Source organism: Chaetodon auriga, chromosome 8 (genome assembly GCF_051107435.1).
Source record: "Chaetodon auriga isolate fChaAug3 chromosome 8, fChaAug3.hap1, whole genome shotgun sequence".
Classification (NCBI taxonomy): domain Eukaryota; kingdom Metazoa; phylum Chordata; class Actinopteri; order Chaetodontiformes; family Chaetodontidae; genus Chaetodon; species Chaetodon auriga.
In genome coordinates this window covers 22,349,463-22,366,938 of record NC_135081.1, presented here as the reverse complement: position 1 = coordinate 22,366,938, position 17,476 = coordinate 22,349,463, and the positions used below count along the sequence as shown (strand labels likewise).

General features: G+C 42.0%; 2 protein-coding genes across 3 annotated transcripts; one reads left to right on the top strand and one right to left on the bottom strand.

Annotated features, from left to right (window-relative positions):
* Positions 1–230: 230 nt before the first annotated feature.
* LOC143325000 (myelin-associated glycoprotein-like) lies at positions 231–6,860 on the top strand. Its single transcript, XM_076737841.1, has 12 exons — positions 231–304; positions 420–463; positions 1,159–1,240; positions 1,408–1,776; positions 1,867–2,163; positions 2,840–3,097; positions 3,182–3,442; positions 4,303–4,569; positions 4,659–4,955; positions 5,053–5,143; positions 5,321–5,390; positions 6,040–6,860. The coding sequence occupies exons 3-12, from the start codon at positions 1,195–1,197 to the stop codon at positions 6,364–6,366; spliced, it is 2,283 nt and encodes a 760-aa protein (XP_076593956.1). The 5' UTR covers positions 231–304; positions 420–463; positions 1,159–1,194; the 3' UTR covers positions 6,367–6,860.
* A 369-nt stretch (positions 6,861–7,229) lies between these two features.
* On the bottom strand, positions 7,230–17,410 carry LOC143324999 (B-cell receptor CD22). 2 transcript variants are annotated; one of them, XM_076737840.1, is made up of 17 exons: positions 17,274–17,410; positions 16,450–16,524; positions 15,962–16,357; positions 14,784–15,071; positions 14,057–14,308; positions 13,570–13,827; positions 13,182–13,478; positions 12,523–12,816; positions 11,381–11,650; positions 10,595–10,861; positions 10,371–10,452; positions 10,213–10,273; positions 9,977–10,116; positions 9,709–9,766; positions 8,810–8,904; positions 8,661–8,730; positions 7,230–8,400 (listed from the first exon to the last, which is right to left on the bottom strand). In XM_076737840.1, exons 2-17 carry the CDS (start codon positions 16,502–16,504, stop codon positions 8,134–8,136), a joined length of 3,150 nt encoding a protein of 1,049 aa, XP_076593955.1. In that variant the 5' UTR covers positions 16,505–16,524; positions 17,274–17,410; the 3' UTR covers positions 7,230–8,133. The 2 variants fall into 2 exon arrangements, with proteins under 2 accessions (XP_076593955.1, XP_076593954.1); XM_076737839.1 differs by having other exon boundaries at positions 16,450–17,410.
* Positions 17,411–17,476: the final 66 nt, after the last annotated feature.

Here is a 17,476-nt window from a genome sequence, read left to right as displayed (position 1 = left end):
ACTTCTAACAATCTGATGAAACAGTGAGCACCGTTAAAATCATAAAACACTCAGTGGACTTCTTTGGTTCATAAAACATGCTTGTCTTCTGTTCCTTTCACAAACTATATGGCACGTTTTATTGTAAAATTTGAGACTGAAGAGATTTGCATTACTGTAGCATAGAGAGTGAGTCAGAAGCCTGCTGTTGTGCTGGGCGCCCCTCCCCAGACAAATCTCCAAAGAGCTGAGTGTGACATCCAGACACAGCGCCAGTCTGACATGACCCAGGAGCTGGATTATCACCACTGACCCTTCAATGCTGGTAAAACCTTTATTTGCTCCTTTAACAATCTCAAAATCCTTGAATCAAATATAAGTACTGTACATAGTTAATGGAGTTGTGCTTTTAAACCTCAAATGGGCTCTTTTTGTTCCAGAAAATAAAGACCCCCGTATGCTGAACATCATTGTTGGCTGTAAGGTAAGACTTCATTTTCAGAAGCTCTAAATGAAAACGTTATCGCATCCTGTCGGTCTGACTTATCCTGCAGTAGATCCATGCAGAAATAAATTCTTATTCCTTTGTCACAAACTTCTTTAAATACATCAACTTAAACAATTTTAAAATACTTAAACATTAGTTACGTCCGCATCGTTTGCCGGACTCACGTTATTCCTCTGTCTCATTGTTCTGACGGTTACTGCTGCTTGTTGCTTTCCACAGTTTTGCAAAACATATGCAAAATGTCATTGGCTGACATCACGCCATTAGTAAAATTATTTTCAGTGTAACAGCTGTTTCATAGTCAGTAATAAACATCTCGTGTTTGTCCTTCTTCATCACAATATTCTTTTACAATGTTTTGTCAGCAGAGAGAAGCGCATCATTTGACATTTTTAGTTGCGAGACAAGCCACAATATTAATTACTGTAGCGGAAGTTACTGCAATAATATTGTGCAATGAGTCCACTGTGGTGTTTTTCACATTCAGAACAAGCGTTGTGCTGTACTGATACAAGCTTGAAACTATGCAAACAACACTGGGAATTATGTTCAGCAGCAATAATCAGCATTCCTCCAAAAACAGGATTTATTCTGCATCATCCTTGTTATTCATAGTAGTTCACCAGAGGAGGAGAATTAATAGTTGTTGTCTTTTTTTTATGTGTGTCCAGTACCTCTCTGTAGGATCATTAACCTGACAGAAAAGCATGACAGGTGCTGTAAAGGTCTTCCTCATATGCTGTCTACTTCAAGGTAGGCTAGTCCACAAGAATGCTTCCTGGATGTCTTTTAAATGTTTACAGTCACAGTAACAAATACTGCAGAACTTTTTGTCTCAAGCTTGACTTTTTGTGGTGTTGTTGTGAATACTTATTTTGTTGTCAGTCTTGGCTGATACTTACTTTATTGTTGCACCTCAGGTAGCTTATGCGGACAGTGGGCCGCCTTCATGCCTCAGACAGTACAGGGACTAAGCGGATCCTGCGTGATCATCCCCTGCACTTTCAGCTTGCCCTCGGATTGGGATCAATACCTGGATGACACGTGTAAAGCCATTTGGAAGCGAGGCAGCTGGAGTCGGATGCAGGTGTTTGACTCCAGCCTCACTGGAGCGAGCGCAAGCTCGAACATCCTGCAGGGAAACTTGACGGGGAACCTGCGTGAGAAGGACTGCACCACCATCTTCAACAACCTGCCGTCGAACCATTACGACAGCTACTACTTCAGACTGCAGTGTGACAACGATCTGAAGTTCAACTTTCAAACAAGTGTTATTATCAACGCACAAGGTTTGTGTTCTGTCCTGTGACTCTTTTTGATGTAAACCTGCATTTTTTTGGTACCACTCCTGCCACTTCCTCCTTGTTTTCACTCCTCAGATTCACTGCCCAAACCTTCCATAACTCCATCCAGGCTGGAGGTAGAAGAGGGGACTCCAGTGAGGTTAAACTGCTCGGCTGTAGCTACCTGTCCCATCCTTCCTCCAGCTCTGACGTGGACCCCCAGTGTGGGCGACATTGAGGAAACAATAGAAACCACATTTGCCACCTCCGTTATGAACTTCACCGCCTCTTACCTCCACAATGGGCAGAAGTTCTTGTGCACCATTCTCTACAACCGACAAGCTGGCAACAGTGACCTTGTGTATGAAAAAAGTTTGACCCTCCGGGTTCTTTGTAAGTATGTTTCTGCCTCGTCATGTCACCTGATCCCACTTTATACAATGTGATGCTATGACATGTTGTGAATTATCCATTTCTGCCGTAGTTTGTCCCTGGTTGAGAGGCTTGATACCATTCTCACATCTGTCTGTTAAATAGAAACTATAGCCAGCAGCTGGTTAGCTTAGCTTAGCATAAAGACTGCAAACAGCTAGCCTAGCTCTGCACAAAGGTAACAAAATTTTACCTTCCAGCATCTCTAAACCTCATTAATTATTGTCAATCTCATTTCCTTAATCTGTGGTACAGTTTCGACTGGTCGCACTGCAACCCCTCATTGACAACAACCAGGAAGTTACTGTACCTTATCAAGAAATTTGTAAAACCACAACATGTCATTTTTACACTTTCAAAATCAAAATGTAAATCAGTCAGCTTTTGAGGTGCAGGTAGTTGGATTTTTTGCTGTCAGGTAGAGCTAGGCTAACTGTTTCCCCCTGTATCCAGTCTTTGTGCTAAGCTAATCAATAAACAACTAGCTGACAAACATTTAGCAGCTAAACACACCTCAGGTGGAGCTAGAAACAGTGAATTACATTTGTCGGGGGGCCAGACACACAAAGCCAGTGCTAATGTCAAATATGTTCATGCAATTATTTCCCACATTTATATTTTCTAAATTCTCTTCAAGATCCTCCAAATAACACATCAGTGACTTACTCTGGACCTGTACAAGAGGGCAGCTCGGTGACTCTGACCTGCAACACTAACGCGAATCCAGCCGTGGACAGCTACGCCTGGTACAGAGTGGATGGAGATCAGGTGACAGCGCAGGGGTCCAAGAAGAGACTTTTCACTACGGTCTCAGAAGTCGACAGCCTGTTTTACTGCAAAGTCAGTAACAAATATGGATCCCAGAACTCATCCGTCACTCAGATTGATGTACACTGTAAGTCAGACTGAAACAGAAGCGAAGATGACAAAAACTGACCAGAAACATGCACTGAAGCCTTGCTTGTGTTTCCCTTTCCAGTTTCTCCCAAGGAAACCACAGTAGTCATTGAGCCTGAAGGTCCAATACTGGAGGGCAGCTCTGTTACTCTGGTCTGCTGGAGCCGAGCTAACCCAGCTGTGACCAACTACACCTGGTACAAAGATGGTGAAGAGGATAAGGAGGCTGGATCGATCTTAGCTATAAACAGCGTCGACCCGAGCCATAGTGGTGGCTACCACTGTGCAGCAAAAAATGAGCTGGGAGAGGACGTTTCCTCTGCGATCCAGCTGGACGTTCAGTGTAAGTTCATTTTGCACAGTAAAGACATTGATTTCCACTGCAAACACACAACAAACCTGTATGTTTCCAGTGTGTTCATATACTGAATATGGCTCTACTGTATATCCAGCTGTGGTCACCCAAATATGATCTGAAGCCAAGTCTCAGTCACAGGGCAACACTACAGTGTCTGGACCGTGGACAGTAAGGCTTTGTCGCATTGCATGACAACCTCAAAATCCTTTCTATGTCAGCGGTCCGTCGTGACTGAGCGCTGTTGTGCGTCCACATGTGTGCCAGTGTGTTAATTCATGAGTGGATGTTTTGTTTGGTTTTAAGACGTCATTTCCAACCAGAGAAAATCAAGAGATTGTCTCAGTTTACTTCAGTTTAAAATTTGGATAAATTCAATGTAGACCGTGGACGTATTTACAGGTTTTTATAGTATCTATCAAACACAAACCTTTTATTCTCACTGCATACTCGAGTTTTCTTTTACTTGTTGATTCTTATTGGTACAACCTTCAGTAAACAGGTTGGTTCAGTTCATTGAATAATAGGTTTGATTCCAAACATATGGTGAAACACACAGTTTACCTCATGAGGTCGGGTTGAGTCTTGAGAAGGAAGATCCTTTCATGGATCTGTAGAAGGTCAAATTTAAGATTCAAGACTTCTTGGCTTAAAAGCCAAGATTCAAAATTCATTCACAACCTTGTAAACAGCATCTGAGAAAACCAGATGATCTCTCTAAAATCAGTGGTGCTGTAGTTGCTGCGAGGATCTTTGATTTTTGTCATCATATCTGATTGTTGTCATTTCATTGTAAATCCAGTCAATTGAGAAAACAGCAGGACTAACAGAAACACTTTCTTTTTCAGATCCCCCTAAGAACACCTCAGTTTCAGTTGACCCCTCTGGTCCGGTGCTGGACGGCAGCTCCGTCACCCTCACCTGCACAAGCATCGGCAATCCAGCAGCGGTGAACTTCACCTGGTTCCGAGTTGCTGGAAGAGAAACAGAGATGGTGGGCTCTGAGCGAGACTTCACCTTCAACGTGACCAAACTCTCAGAGGACCAGTATTACTGTGAAGCTCTGAATGTGCATGGAGCTGAATACTCAGAGCCTGCAAGCCTGGATGTCACATGTGAGATTTGTTTATCTCTTCATGTTATTGTAATCCATTATTTTTCCCTTTGACCAAACAAACATGTGCAATTCCCTTCTCTGTCTCAGTTGCTCCAGAGATCCTTCCTTCTTCCCGCTGCGTCAAGATTTTATCCCAGATCCGATGTTCCTGCGACAGCCAGGGGAACCCCCCTCCCTCCCTGGTTTGGGAATTGGCCGGGGTGCCTGTCAATCACTCCGCTGACATCCCGATCAGGGAAGTTCCCCTGGGGAGCCTGAGCATGAGGAGCGTCATCACCTTGTACCGTGTGGACGAAGACATGCCCTCGTTAGTCTGCCTCAGCCTCAGCTCACTGGGCTCTGACAGCTTTGTGTTCAACGTGTCCTCCAGTGAAACACAGCTAGGTAGAGGAACATGTAGAGCTTTATACTCAGCTTCCCTTTGGCATAATCTGCCTCTTTGCGCTTTTGCTGACCGATACGGTTTGTGGGGACTTTTCAGGCCTCCATACTGTGTCTCTGCTGATCGGCTCTGCAGCAGGAGCGCTGGGGATGCTGCTGGTGTGTGTCCCGCTGCTGCTTTTCTTTTGCAGGTGAGATACAGCAGCAGCTAACACCCCAAACACAGCACTGTTAACAGGAAAGTCTGGTTTCATCATGAGACAGACTGGTCTTCAGTTTCAGTGGGCAACCATGGCAATGCATGAATATCACCAATATGACCATGAGACGACTGTACATATAACAGTGACTTCTTCTGTTTGTTGTAGGAAGAGGCAAGGCAGCCTTTCACCCGATAAGGGATTTGTAGATACTTCAGACATCCTTGTTACTAATGAGGTGAGTTTATGTCCTTGTGCATACCTACATGTGCATGTAGGTGAAAAGAGAAACCTTCATACAGGTAATTAGCTTTTTGCTGTGTAAGCTGCAGTTGAATGACAATTGTAAGTGTCATCTGTTAGCATCCAGTAAAGAAATACTGTAGCTCTGGGTGACTTTATCCCACCAACGACTGGAAGCAAGAGGAGAATCATCCTGTAATAATCTGAGCGTCGAGCACATGTTCACTGTAAGATTGAGAAGTGGATGTTTGAAGTTTCTGTGGTGAGCTTGAATTCATACAATGAACTGCGTGTGGTTTCTGCTTCATAAAGCCTCAATAAATGCTTTATTAGCATTGTAACCCCAGTAGTCACATCTAATAAACCTCTTATAAAGCAGTCATTGTTACAAAGTGGTCGTCATGTTCCACAGTAAGGTGTGTCGTTATATGGAGTGTGAAAAAAAGTCCTATTACTGCAGCATCCCTCCTCTCAGGGTGTATTGTTAAGTCTTGCTTGCAAGATAACAAGATAACAGTAGACAAGCTTATTTCCCAGAATGCTGAAGTGCAGCGGATGTCATCTAATTGTGCATAACTGGGTAAAGACAATACAATCTCTTCTTCTCCATAACTGCAGCAAATTGCTCTCTCGTTTTCCTGTAGACAAACTCTTCAAAAGTGGATGTGATTTATGCCAATAAAGCCATCCGGGAACAGGAAGGAGCTGCTGAGGAAGACGCTGTCCACTACGCCAACGTGGACTTTGCTAAACTGCAGGCCAAGTCAGAGGATAAGCTCGGACAAGGGGAGATCAGGGGCCTGGCCTCCAAGACTTCGGAGTATGCTCAGATCCGTCTGCAGTCCAGAGGAAGCGACGGAGGCAGTGCGAGTGAAGAAGAGAGAGTCGCTGATACTCGTTTGGACAAGGGAAAAGACACTGATGGTCTCATAGGACAGGTCAGTGAAAAGGTTATGGCTAACCTTAAATGATAGCAGAAAAACAGGATTCTGGGCTTCAAACAGCTGCAGGACTTTATAATGTCCCACTTTAGCCCAGCTGAGCAGATCAACCTCGTAAAGTCTGCAGCAGCGGAGGCAGCGACCACACCGCAGGCCGCCTTGTTCAAAGGAAGTGATGTCACACTCTTGTGGCTTCAAGTTTAGCGTAACTCTTTTCTGTCAAGCCTTCTTGTGTCTGGATACTGAAAAATGTCTAGCAAAATAAAAACACCATAGAAAGGATTGTCTATGCGTAGAGTAGGTAGTTACCCCATGATCTGAACACTGGGGATGAACCTTTAACCTCCCCACAATCAACCATAGTGATAAATGTTCCCTTTAAACTCATGACTTTCATTCTTCTGTGTAGATGTTTAATGTTTCAATGCTAACGCTTGTGTTACAGTTCCATTAATTTGTTACTTAAACCCTTTGTGCAGAGCAAAAGAGGCACATGCAGCGTGACTTTTGTCAACCACTTTTTTTTATTGATAATTTTATATTTGTTCTTTGTTAAAAACATAAATATGTTTGTGCTTGTCTATGAAAATGGAGAAAACCACTCTTCCTGCAAAAGCTGAAGTCAAAGTGCGTTATGAAATGGGGCATTACGCTTATCACACGCTGTTTCAACATGCAAATTTCAGAAGCATCAGTAAAGCAACATTACAGCCATGTCATCTTGTGCTGGAGGATATTCACAAACGTCACAGTAATGTCATTAAATCTTTACAAATACATACATTTGCCCATACGTTCTTTCTTTTAGAAGTCAGGAGTAGAAATAAAATGTTAAAGTTGACCCATATCTATCTTTTCAGGGTTAATAAACAAAAGTTGATGATTATGAACGTGACTTCGTGTGACTCAGTAAGGTGGGACAAGAATATCGTAAAAGGTGGCGTCAGTCATTCTGCAGAAATGAGGATGTTCACTGAATGTGAAGTTCAGTGAACATCTCCTCAGGCGTGGGATGCACTGCCTGCCTCGCCTCGCTGAACTGCAGCGGCGCTGTTACTGCCAGCATAAAGACAATGACGTGATAAGAGAAGAGCCGCATCGTGTCACATGGAAAAAATATGCAAGACTCAGCCACAGCCACTATCTGCTCAGACTTCTACTAGCAGTGCGTACTGATTTGGTCATAATGTAGTATACCGTATGCAAACAATAGCAAAATCTGCAGTATCCAAAAAATACCTGTTGTGCATGTTGTTCTTAGTTGTTGTGAAAGCCAGGCTCAGGAAAGATATTTTTCATTGTCATACCACATTGTTATTCTGTCATTACATTAGATCTTTTCAGGTATTTCATTGATATTATGCAGCGATTGCAAAGGGGCAAATGTTCACAATATGCTCAATCCAGCACAGGCAAACCAAAATACCATCAATCAACAAGTTTTATGAAAAGGCACCAGTTCAAGGATAACAAGGATAACATCAGGCCTCCAAAGCAACAGACATACAGGGAGGACTTGCTCCAACTTGTGTTACATTCACAGTGCAGTAATGCGCCTTTCTATAGATAGGCGTCACAAATCTCTCAGGTAAATGAGGCGGAAAATCACAAAAATCACCAGTAACCAGAAAGCGGCTTGTCCGGCATAGCACGCTGCAAAATGAATCGATTGAACACTGCATACTGCAAGCTACTATGAAGAACAGTATGCAGTGTGTAGTACATGTCATATCATGCTTCGTATGATAAACGTGGCATGCTAAAGTGTAGGAGGAGGGAGGCTCAGCCCACCTTAACTCAGAGTTTGACCTCAGAGTACTGCGTCTGCTCCTCGTCGGAGGTGCTGGAGTCGCTGCTGGTGCTGGAGTCGCTGCTGGTGCTGGAGTCGCTGCTGGAGTCTCTGCCGGCTCTCCGATGTCCGGCCTTTGCCTTGAAGCTCACCTGTGAATAATTGAGCTCCACGTCATCCTCACTGGTGTCGGTGTCATAGTTCAGGGGATGCGGGGACTTGGCCGCGTGTGCCGCGCTGACGTTCTCGTAGTCCACCAGCTTTTCTGGTTGATTCTGGGAGGATAAGATCATTAGTGTCATAAACTGTGACAGCATCTGGATTTGACGCTTGTGAGGACTTTTTCTTTTTGTTACATAGAATGAATTTCTAAACAGGAAGCATCGTCTTTGCTACAGTATTGTGGGCACACAGATGTACTACAGAGGACATACTTCTGCTTTTCTAGATTTCAAAGAAGTAGCTTTACCGTAACCACAAGCACAACATAGATCAACCATTGATATGATTTACACATGGTTTCTGGGTTTCTGACCTTGTGAGCTGGCTTCTGCTTGGACACCACAGCATACACCACATTCTCTTCTGCTTTTGGCTGTTTGTTCCTAGAAAAACAAACATCAGCGTAAAGGCTGCCATGTAATAATACTGCTGTGGGATTTTATGAGAAACATAAATTCTCACTTCTTCTTCTTTCCAAAGTGAACAGAAGCGTAGTTGGGAGTCTCATCCTTTGTGTGTCCGCCTCGCTGTGCCATTGGCTTCTGTGCAGAAGGACCCTGAGCAGATGCAGACAGGAGACATCAGTGAATGTACAGCAGCTACTCAATCACTGCATTCATGCCTTAAAATGGAAGCTGTGGGTCGTCCGGCGATTCATTGCTCCACAACACTGAATGATTAGTGTTCTGTCAAGCAGAGCTGCAGCTTGATCAGTGAGACGCATCCGGCTGTCTTTTTGCACGTCTCAAGCTTAAGTCCTGACAGATGATGATTTTTTTTTTTTTTTTTTTTTACATTTTTTGCACAGTTATTAAGCACTTATTTGAGATTGGGGGTGGGGGTTTGTATTATATTGCCAATTAAAACAAAATTTACCTAGTGATTTCTTTAAATCAGATATTTGAGGGATTATTTTAGAAATTATTAAGATTTCAATTATAAGGCTTTGAAATTCCTTCTTAAATTTTAACCTGGGTAGATAAGTTCCACAGTTGCAGTGTTTTATGTGGCTGTTTTCAGGGAAGGACTTCCATCATGGCGAAGATGGACAACATTGTGTGATTTGTGTGAAGCTGATTTTTTTTGTTTTTTTGTTTTTTTTAAATGGTCAAAGAGATATAGCAGATAGATAGATATCCAGAGTTATCCTCCCCCAAAAACTGGTTCCTACAATTCCCATAATGCAACTCAAAAGCATTTTCCATTAGACTCTTTCATATGTCCAGTTTCTGTTGAAAGGAGAAGTTTTTAAGTCCAGGCTGAGCTTACGCTGAGGACAAAACGTCTTGTCCCCGTAATAAAGGCTAATATACCGCAAGGTCCATGAACTTGTGAAACTTGCTTTGGACAGCGTGACTCACCTGTTGTGCGGCGGGCAGATTCACGGTGCAGTAAACACTGTTGATGTTGGGTGCAGGCCTGTGGAACAACAGTGTCAATGAGAAGAAAACCATGCAGACTCAGTGACAGACTCTACTGAAGGACAGGGCAGACTCTCATTGTGTCACTCGTGTCTGAAGGATTTTAAATGGACGCTTTGACTCCAGCATGAGCAGCAGCGTCCAGTGCTCCGTCCTACAGAGTGCGCCTTGTCCTGGGTGGGGACAGTGTGTGCGGCTGCTGTCTTACGTGCTGTCTGGACGAGGCTGGCGGCGTTGGGCCTGTGAACGGCACGGCTGCTCTGGTAAGAGGTCATCTCTGCTCCTGAACGGCTCAGCCATGACGGGCTCGTTCGTCAGATCCCTCCTCCTGGCGAAATTCCACCAACCCTGAATCGGTTTGCACACACATACACAAGAACATGTGATTTTTGTCCAGATTTGTTCATTAAAGAAGCAGATAATGATGCACCAGTGAGGCCTCACCAGAAAACCAAAACAGGCCGGTGGGTTTGTCGTTCCCCGTTGAACTGATTTGTTCCTGTGTCTGAAAACATAAAGAGACATGGCAGTGGTTCCACGTGTCAAATCATGTGTGAAATTTAAGCATTTTCAATGGACAACATTTGGTTTTCATACTTTACCTATAGACCAAGACAAGTAAGACAACAAGCAGCAGGCAAATCAGAGCAAGGAAGAAGAACTTCAGGACCGTCATGAAGCCCGCTGTGGTTAGAAGACACAGAGCATCAGTGTATGCAGACACAGAAGTGGCACGGTTTCAAACTCCTTTCGGAAAGTCTTATTTCTCAAAACCCTCAACGTGTCTCCCTTGTGAAAGCAACATACAGACAGATGATTCACTCACGGCTAAGAAACAGCTTGACTGGGTCAGACGACCTTTGACTGAGTTCGTTTTTTGCGATGCAGTAGTAGACTCCCGGTTGGTCTGAATACACAGTGTAGCTCTGCTTGCGAGACACTTCTTCATCCCGTTCCCCTTCCTTTTTCTTCTTGTACCACGAATATTCTGCGACCGGGGGAAAGCTGTCACTGCTGCAGTCCAGCTCCACCAAACTCCTCCCGTCGGGCTGCTGCTTTACTACTTGTGTGATCTTTGTGTATTTTGGAGCATCTAAGCAGGAAATGAAGGGAACATGGAAACAGGATTATGTTATTGTTGAAAGCTTTTCAATCTATATTAGAATATTCCCACTCAATCCAAGAAGGTCTGACACAGTGACACACAGGACAAGCCTACTACACCATACACCCCGGAAATGGTTCGGTTGAGGCATCAAAACTGCCTGGTTAGGTTTAGGAAAAGATATCAGTTGGTGTCTAGCAGGATAATAACTAGCAGAATAATAAGCTATTAAAAAACAGATCTACAATCAATTAATAAACACAATGAAGGTGCAGGTACAATTCTGCCATCATGACAACACTAGTCCTAATAGTAGTTCAGTGTATGTTGTATCTACAACTTAAATTAATATGGTTGTGTGTTGTCTTATTCCTATCTGGCCTGGAGGTTATATAGAATCAAATCTAACTGAAGTACTCCTGTACATTAGGTTTTTGGCCTTAAATACCATTTAAAATATCAACAGCAACCATCTGTACACCATCATGAGTGCATCAGTCTACTCACACTTGACCTTAACATCAACTTCCTTTGAGCGTCCGGTCCCAATTTCATTAATGGCTGTACAGCTGTACAGTCCGCTATCGGACGGCTCGACGGACTTTAGGTGGAGGGTCCGAGTCTTCTGGATGATTTCCTGATTTCCCTTGGTCGTCTTCATCCAGGTGAAAGAGGTCACTTCTGGGTAGGACTTGGCATTGCACTCCAGTGTCAACGGGGTTCCTTCATTCACAATAAGACTAGGCTGCGCTTGTACTGTCACAGGGTTGGGATGATCTGCACCGAAAATAGACCGAAAAAAAGAGTCAAATGTAACATGGTCTGATTATGTCAGTCATAATGGCCCTAAACATTTAGTAATCGGTAAAGATTGAAACTATGCTCAACAGCTCAGTTGTGAATAATAATTGCATTATATACAGAATTATTTAGCCAGAAGGGGAAATTCAAGGTAAGTCATTGTCCACAATACTGACACCTGTAAAATGCAACACACGATGCACAACTGTCAACGATGAAAAGGTGATTTAAATGTTATCGTCAACTAAAACTGAACATTTAAAACTTTTTAATTGAATTATATTTCGCTCAGTGGTGGAAGACTTACTGAGATTTAGATAACAGCAGCAATACTACACTATAAAAATACTCCACTGCAAGTCCTGCATAATGTTACTTAAGCAAAATGCACTTTAAGTATCAAAAGTTACGACTGACACATTAGTTTGCAAGCAGTGTTTTAACATTAAATGTCTAGTTTGAACTACTTTATGTACTGTTCACTAGTTTCTAATAGTTGTGTATGCAATGTTTTGTGTCTAAAATCTCGATCTCTCAAGTAGTTTGTAACTTTACTGTTTGTCAAATTGTCAAATGAAAGGAGTGCTAAAGCACTGAAAAGTGGCAGTAAAAATAAGTACCTCAAATTTGTACTGTAGCAGCTAACGTGTGAGCGGCTGTGTCCACCCCTTGTGTGTTTGATTCAGTCATAACAGTCACAAACAGACTTTTTTTCACATGGAAAGAACAGAAGATAACAATCTACTTTTGCCACTTGAAATCAAGTTGATTTTCTTAAATGACAATAACTTTATGGAAAGTTTTGATACTTGATGAGAAAGAAGATAATGAACCACCGAATCACTCACATTTAACCAGCAGCTTCTCCTTTGGGCTTATCAGTGAACCTTCGCTGTTCTTGGCATAGCAGGTGTAAAAGCCTGTGTGAATCGAAGCTGCGTTAACTGTGTATTTGAGCTTGTTGGAGTCACGATTATTGTAGGGCTGAGTGGAAAACAGATTTGCCACCGGACCACGTGGAGCAGAAGCCCTTTGCAAGGTGAGTATTGACAGTGGGGAGCTTTCAACGGTGCAGCTGATGATGATGAGCTGACCTTCCCTGACCTCATTAACCAAAGACAGCTTCATATTGGTGGGAGGATCTGTAGAGAGGACACAGCATGTGTGCTTGAATTTCAAGCATATTCGGTCATTTTTAAACATGCTGCATGATATTTCAGCAGCAAACCAAAACCCAACCCACTGAAACACTTGGGAGACTGACATTCCAGGAAAGGCACTCATTTGCTTTACGGCAGAGTCAGATGAAAAGGATAACAGAGCTCATGTCTGTCTGTTGAATATAAGGCTACAACCACCAGCAGGTTAGCGTAGCTTAGCTTAGCACAAATTCTGGAAATAGCTGCAGCTAGGGACGGCAAAACAGTACCTCCAAAGTTCACTCGTTAACAGGTGTCAACATGGATTTTATATCAGAGAACATTCTCAGTGTAACAGTGTTACTTACAGTGTACGTTTATGCAAAATCCTGGACTATCCTCCCCTGTGCCGATGACGTTGGTTGCGTTGCACATGTAACATGCTTCATCTTTTCTTTGTACTGAGTTCAAAGTCAGTTGTTTGTTCTTAGTTGTCCATGATGTCCACTGTGATGAGTCAAACTGTTTTTCTGGCTTGTAACGGTACCAGGAGTATCTCTCCGGCGCAGGATAGGCCTCAGTTTCACAAGAAAATGTAAACGAGCTATTAACTTTCACATTTTCAGTATTTCCACGGGTGGAAATTTTCGTCTTTCTTGGCCTGTCTGGAGTGGGGAAATAACATTAAGTGTGCCTCACGGTGACACATCCTGGATTTCCTGATATGCATGCAGTACAAGGAGCTATGAAACTTACATTGAACTGTAATGAGAAGTGACTGTGATGTTCCAGAGCCTGCAGTGTTAGTGGCACAACATGTGTAGGACCCACCGTCGTCAGGCGTGACATCTTTAACATACTGGTCACCATGGTAAGCAATATCTGTCCCATTCAAAATCCAACGGTAGGTGTGAGGTTGTGGGTTGCTTCTCTTCACATTACATGTTAAAGTAATTTGATCTCCTTCTGTAACCAGAGCAGGCGAAGTCATGTTTAGCTCAACCTGAGGTGCATCTGAAACAGAAGATTTAAACATTTTTTTGCGGTTGATCCACAACGACAATCCACAAAAAATGCAGAAGTGTAAATTAAATGAAAAATATAAAAATTAAGGTTTTTGTTTTTAACAAATACGACAGCAACATATCACAAAAGTACAGCAATATTACAGGAGTTAAAACAACTGAGAATCACAAACACATCAAATTAAACGAATTGAGGTCATAACATAGGAAGTACTCACATAGAACATCAATAGTAACTGTGCTTGAGTTCAATGATCCATGTTTGTTGTGAGCTTCACAGCGGTATTCTCCACTCTGTGAATGCTGAATTGATGGGATCGTCCATTCTGCCGATGTATTCAGCGTTTTTTGGTTTTGAAACCAGGCAAAGGTGGGAGCAGGACGTCCGCTGGCAGAGCAATTGAGAGTCACAGAATCTCCTTCCTTGATGAATGTGGAATTTATTCTAGCCAACGTGCCTTGAGGACGATCTGTGACAGTAAATTTAAGTGAGATGAAATCAGTCAACATACAGCAAAATGTGACACATTGTGTTTCTTACAAAAAGCCATAGTTAAAATTCTGTTTTTCAGACATATAACTAGGCTGTTTCTTGGGCAAAAAGTGTTCGAGAGCATGGAAACTGTGTCCTAACGTTATGTAATTCAGCTGCACTGCATGCCGCTCAAATGCTGCTCAAAACGCACTTCATTTTCTTATCTTCTCGTCACCACCAAAAAGTGCATGGTTCCATAATTCTGGTTGCTAAGAAGAAGCACTTACATGGACTTTTGGGTCATGTCTGTAAGTACTGTTAGCTGAAGTATTCTTTCCACAAAACATTACAAGTCTAGTTTAGGTCCACTTCTACTGTATCGCAGACCACATAAATTAGAGGTATGAAGTTTGAGTTAAAAATGACAAAAAAAAGTAGACATGACACAAACCCTCCCTTCATGAACTTACATTCGACAGATACAGTGATATTACGAATCAAATACAGGTCTCTGTTGCCTTCTGTTTGGCATGAAAACACCTTCCCATCATCCTGCGAGCTCACAGAAAAACGGACTGTGGTGCGTTTTGTTTTTTCATCTCCATTTCCAGGCACTGAGGTCAGCGTTTGCCATGGTTTTGTCACATCTCTGATTTTTAGGCTTGAAGGACATGAACTTAAAGTGGAGCATGTGAGATTTATCTCACTGGATTCGACAACTGGAGGTGGTTTCTGAAAAGTGATGGGGCATGGATTTTCTGAAAATATGAAAAGGAGACATCAATATCAGCAGACATGTAATGGTGGATATACATAACGGCAGTTAATTTTAATCAACACAGTATTACTATGAATACACATCTTGAATGTATTAAACACTCTAAGTCAATAGTTACAAATGTACTCAAAATCTAAAAGTCAAAATTTAGATTATTGGCCGAGTTAAAACTCATGGAGCCTAAGCCTGAAACACACTGGATGATATTTTCTTATTCTTCCTCTAATATGACTGAAAAGAACGATGAATGATGAAATCTCGTCATCATGAGATTCCACATAACCGTAACATGAGGATCATTAGCCTCTTATTAATGTAGCGGTAAGAACTTGTCTTTTAGGCTCTTGTGGTATTTGGGCGAAGAGGCCAAATACTGACAGCTACGTTTTATTAGTCAGTGTGAGCAGTTCAAACCAGATGATACTTGAGCTCACACAGAAGTGAGAAGATGTGTAGCAACAATAAAACATCTCAACGACCCAGCCCACCTGACATGTAAAAAACCTCCAGATATTTCCACCTTAATCCACTCCCCCACCCCCCCCGGAAATAAATCAAAATGAGATCAGAAGGTTTTGAAAACCGTCTCAACTGTGTGAGGTCCTTTTTTTTTTCTTGCTATGAACACGTCATCAGAAGCCCACTGATACACAGACGAGGGAGGGGGAGCCGAGCTGTGACTGATATTTTCCTTCGGCTCTAAAAAAAATATTCAAAAAATGTTTTTCTAATATTTATCATATCATTGAATCTTGACCGATCTCATAATTTCTGCCTCCAGATCAGCTCATCTCAGTGTTTGCTTAGCTCATTTCAATGCTTGGTATTTTCAGAAAGTATCTTTGAGACCTTCCTGATCTTTGTACTTACCTGTAACTGTGAGGTTCACGACCTTAGTTACCCATTTTGGATTTCCTATAAATCTGAAAGCATAGTTTCCACTGTCAGTTTTGGTCAGGTTGCAGATTAAAACACTGCAAAGTTTGTGTTGGCCCCCTGAACGCCACTCTGTAGATGGAGAACCGATATATTCCACTCTGCCTGAAAAGTCTGGACTGACAGGACGTAATGAGTCATTACTACTGAAAATGATAGTGGCATCATAAGTCTTGTTATTCCAACTTCCATCCTTCATCCAAAACCAGTAGGCATGATTAGCTTCAACACTAGTAGTGACTTTGCATGTGATTTCAATGCAGGACCCCTCTTGAGCTGTCAGGTGACTCCCTTCAAGTCTGAAGTAGACTTTCTCGGCATAAGAAAAATCTGTGGTGACGAAAACACGTCAGTCAGATTATGATTGTGACTTTAATGCAAATGTTGCGAGAAGCAAACGTCTGGAGAAATAACATTCCTACTTTTTATTAGGGCCAGAAATACGAACCACCCGACTGCCTGAGCGTACATCTTCATGCAGTGCTAAAGCTTGATATCTGCAACGACAACACAAAGTGGGCATTCCAATGCAAATCAGGTAGACTCAAGTTTTCTCAAGTCAAGACAGTTGTTAGAGTGTTTTCATCCTCATTTAATGGCATTTGGTGAATTCTCCAGTATTACAGACATTTTATTTTTTCACACACTATCAGAATTTGTTAGTGTTCGTAAAAAAGGACAACATTTTGAGGCTGAATGTTTTGCTGTAGTGTGTAGTTCGGATGATTGTCTTGACACAGCAGAGCCCAAAACATGTATATTTTAAAACTCCAGGTTACCGGTTTAAGTTTCTTTTTTAAAAAACACCTAAAATCTGACTTGGAGGAAAATCATTTTTATTTGACATAGCTTTGTTTGTTTAAATCACTTTTGTCACTAGCCATGCAAGTAGACCCATTAGACAATTTAAAGAATTTATTTTACAGATTTAATCACTTATCCCTCCAAAATGTAAACGTGTTATTGTGAAAAATTAATACAGCCAATTTACAGTATATACATAAGTTACACATGCCACTACATACTCATGGATAAAACAAAATGGCTTTTGTTGGACAAAGTTAAATCCAAATCACTAAAACTGACTACATTTTTCTCTCCAGTTCAAGGTCAAAACTCTGCCTCTAGACTCATACACATCTTGACTGAGATGAACCTTTAGAGACAGAGATGACTTTTTCACTTAAAATAAGCAAGTAGTAGAAATATTTTAGACTTAAAGACACAAAAATAAGCTTGTTCTTACCTTTGAGGTTTTGCTTATTGCAGTCTGTTTCACACACCATGCCCCCCAAAATAAGACTTAAAAAAGGAAGTTTTCACGGTTGACCCAAAATCTTGAAGAATTTGCATGCCCAATCACGCTAGCAAGAGAATGCAATGTTTTAATAGTTGGACTGATGAAGGTAGTCTTTTTCTTCCCTCAACTTGCCTTCTACAGTATGTTCA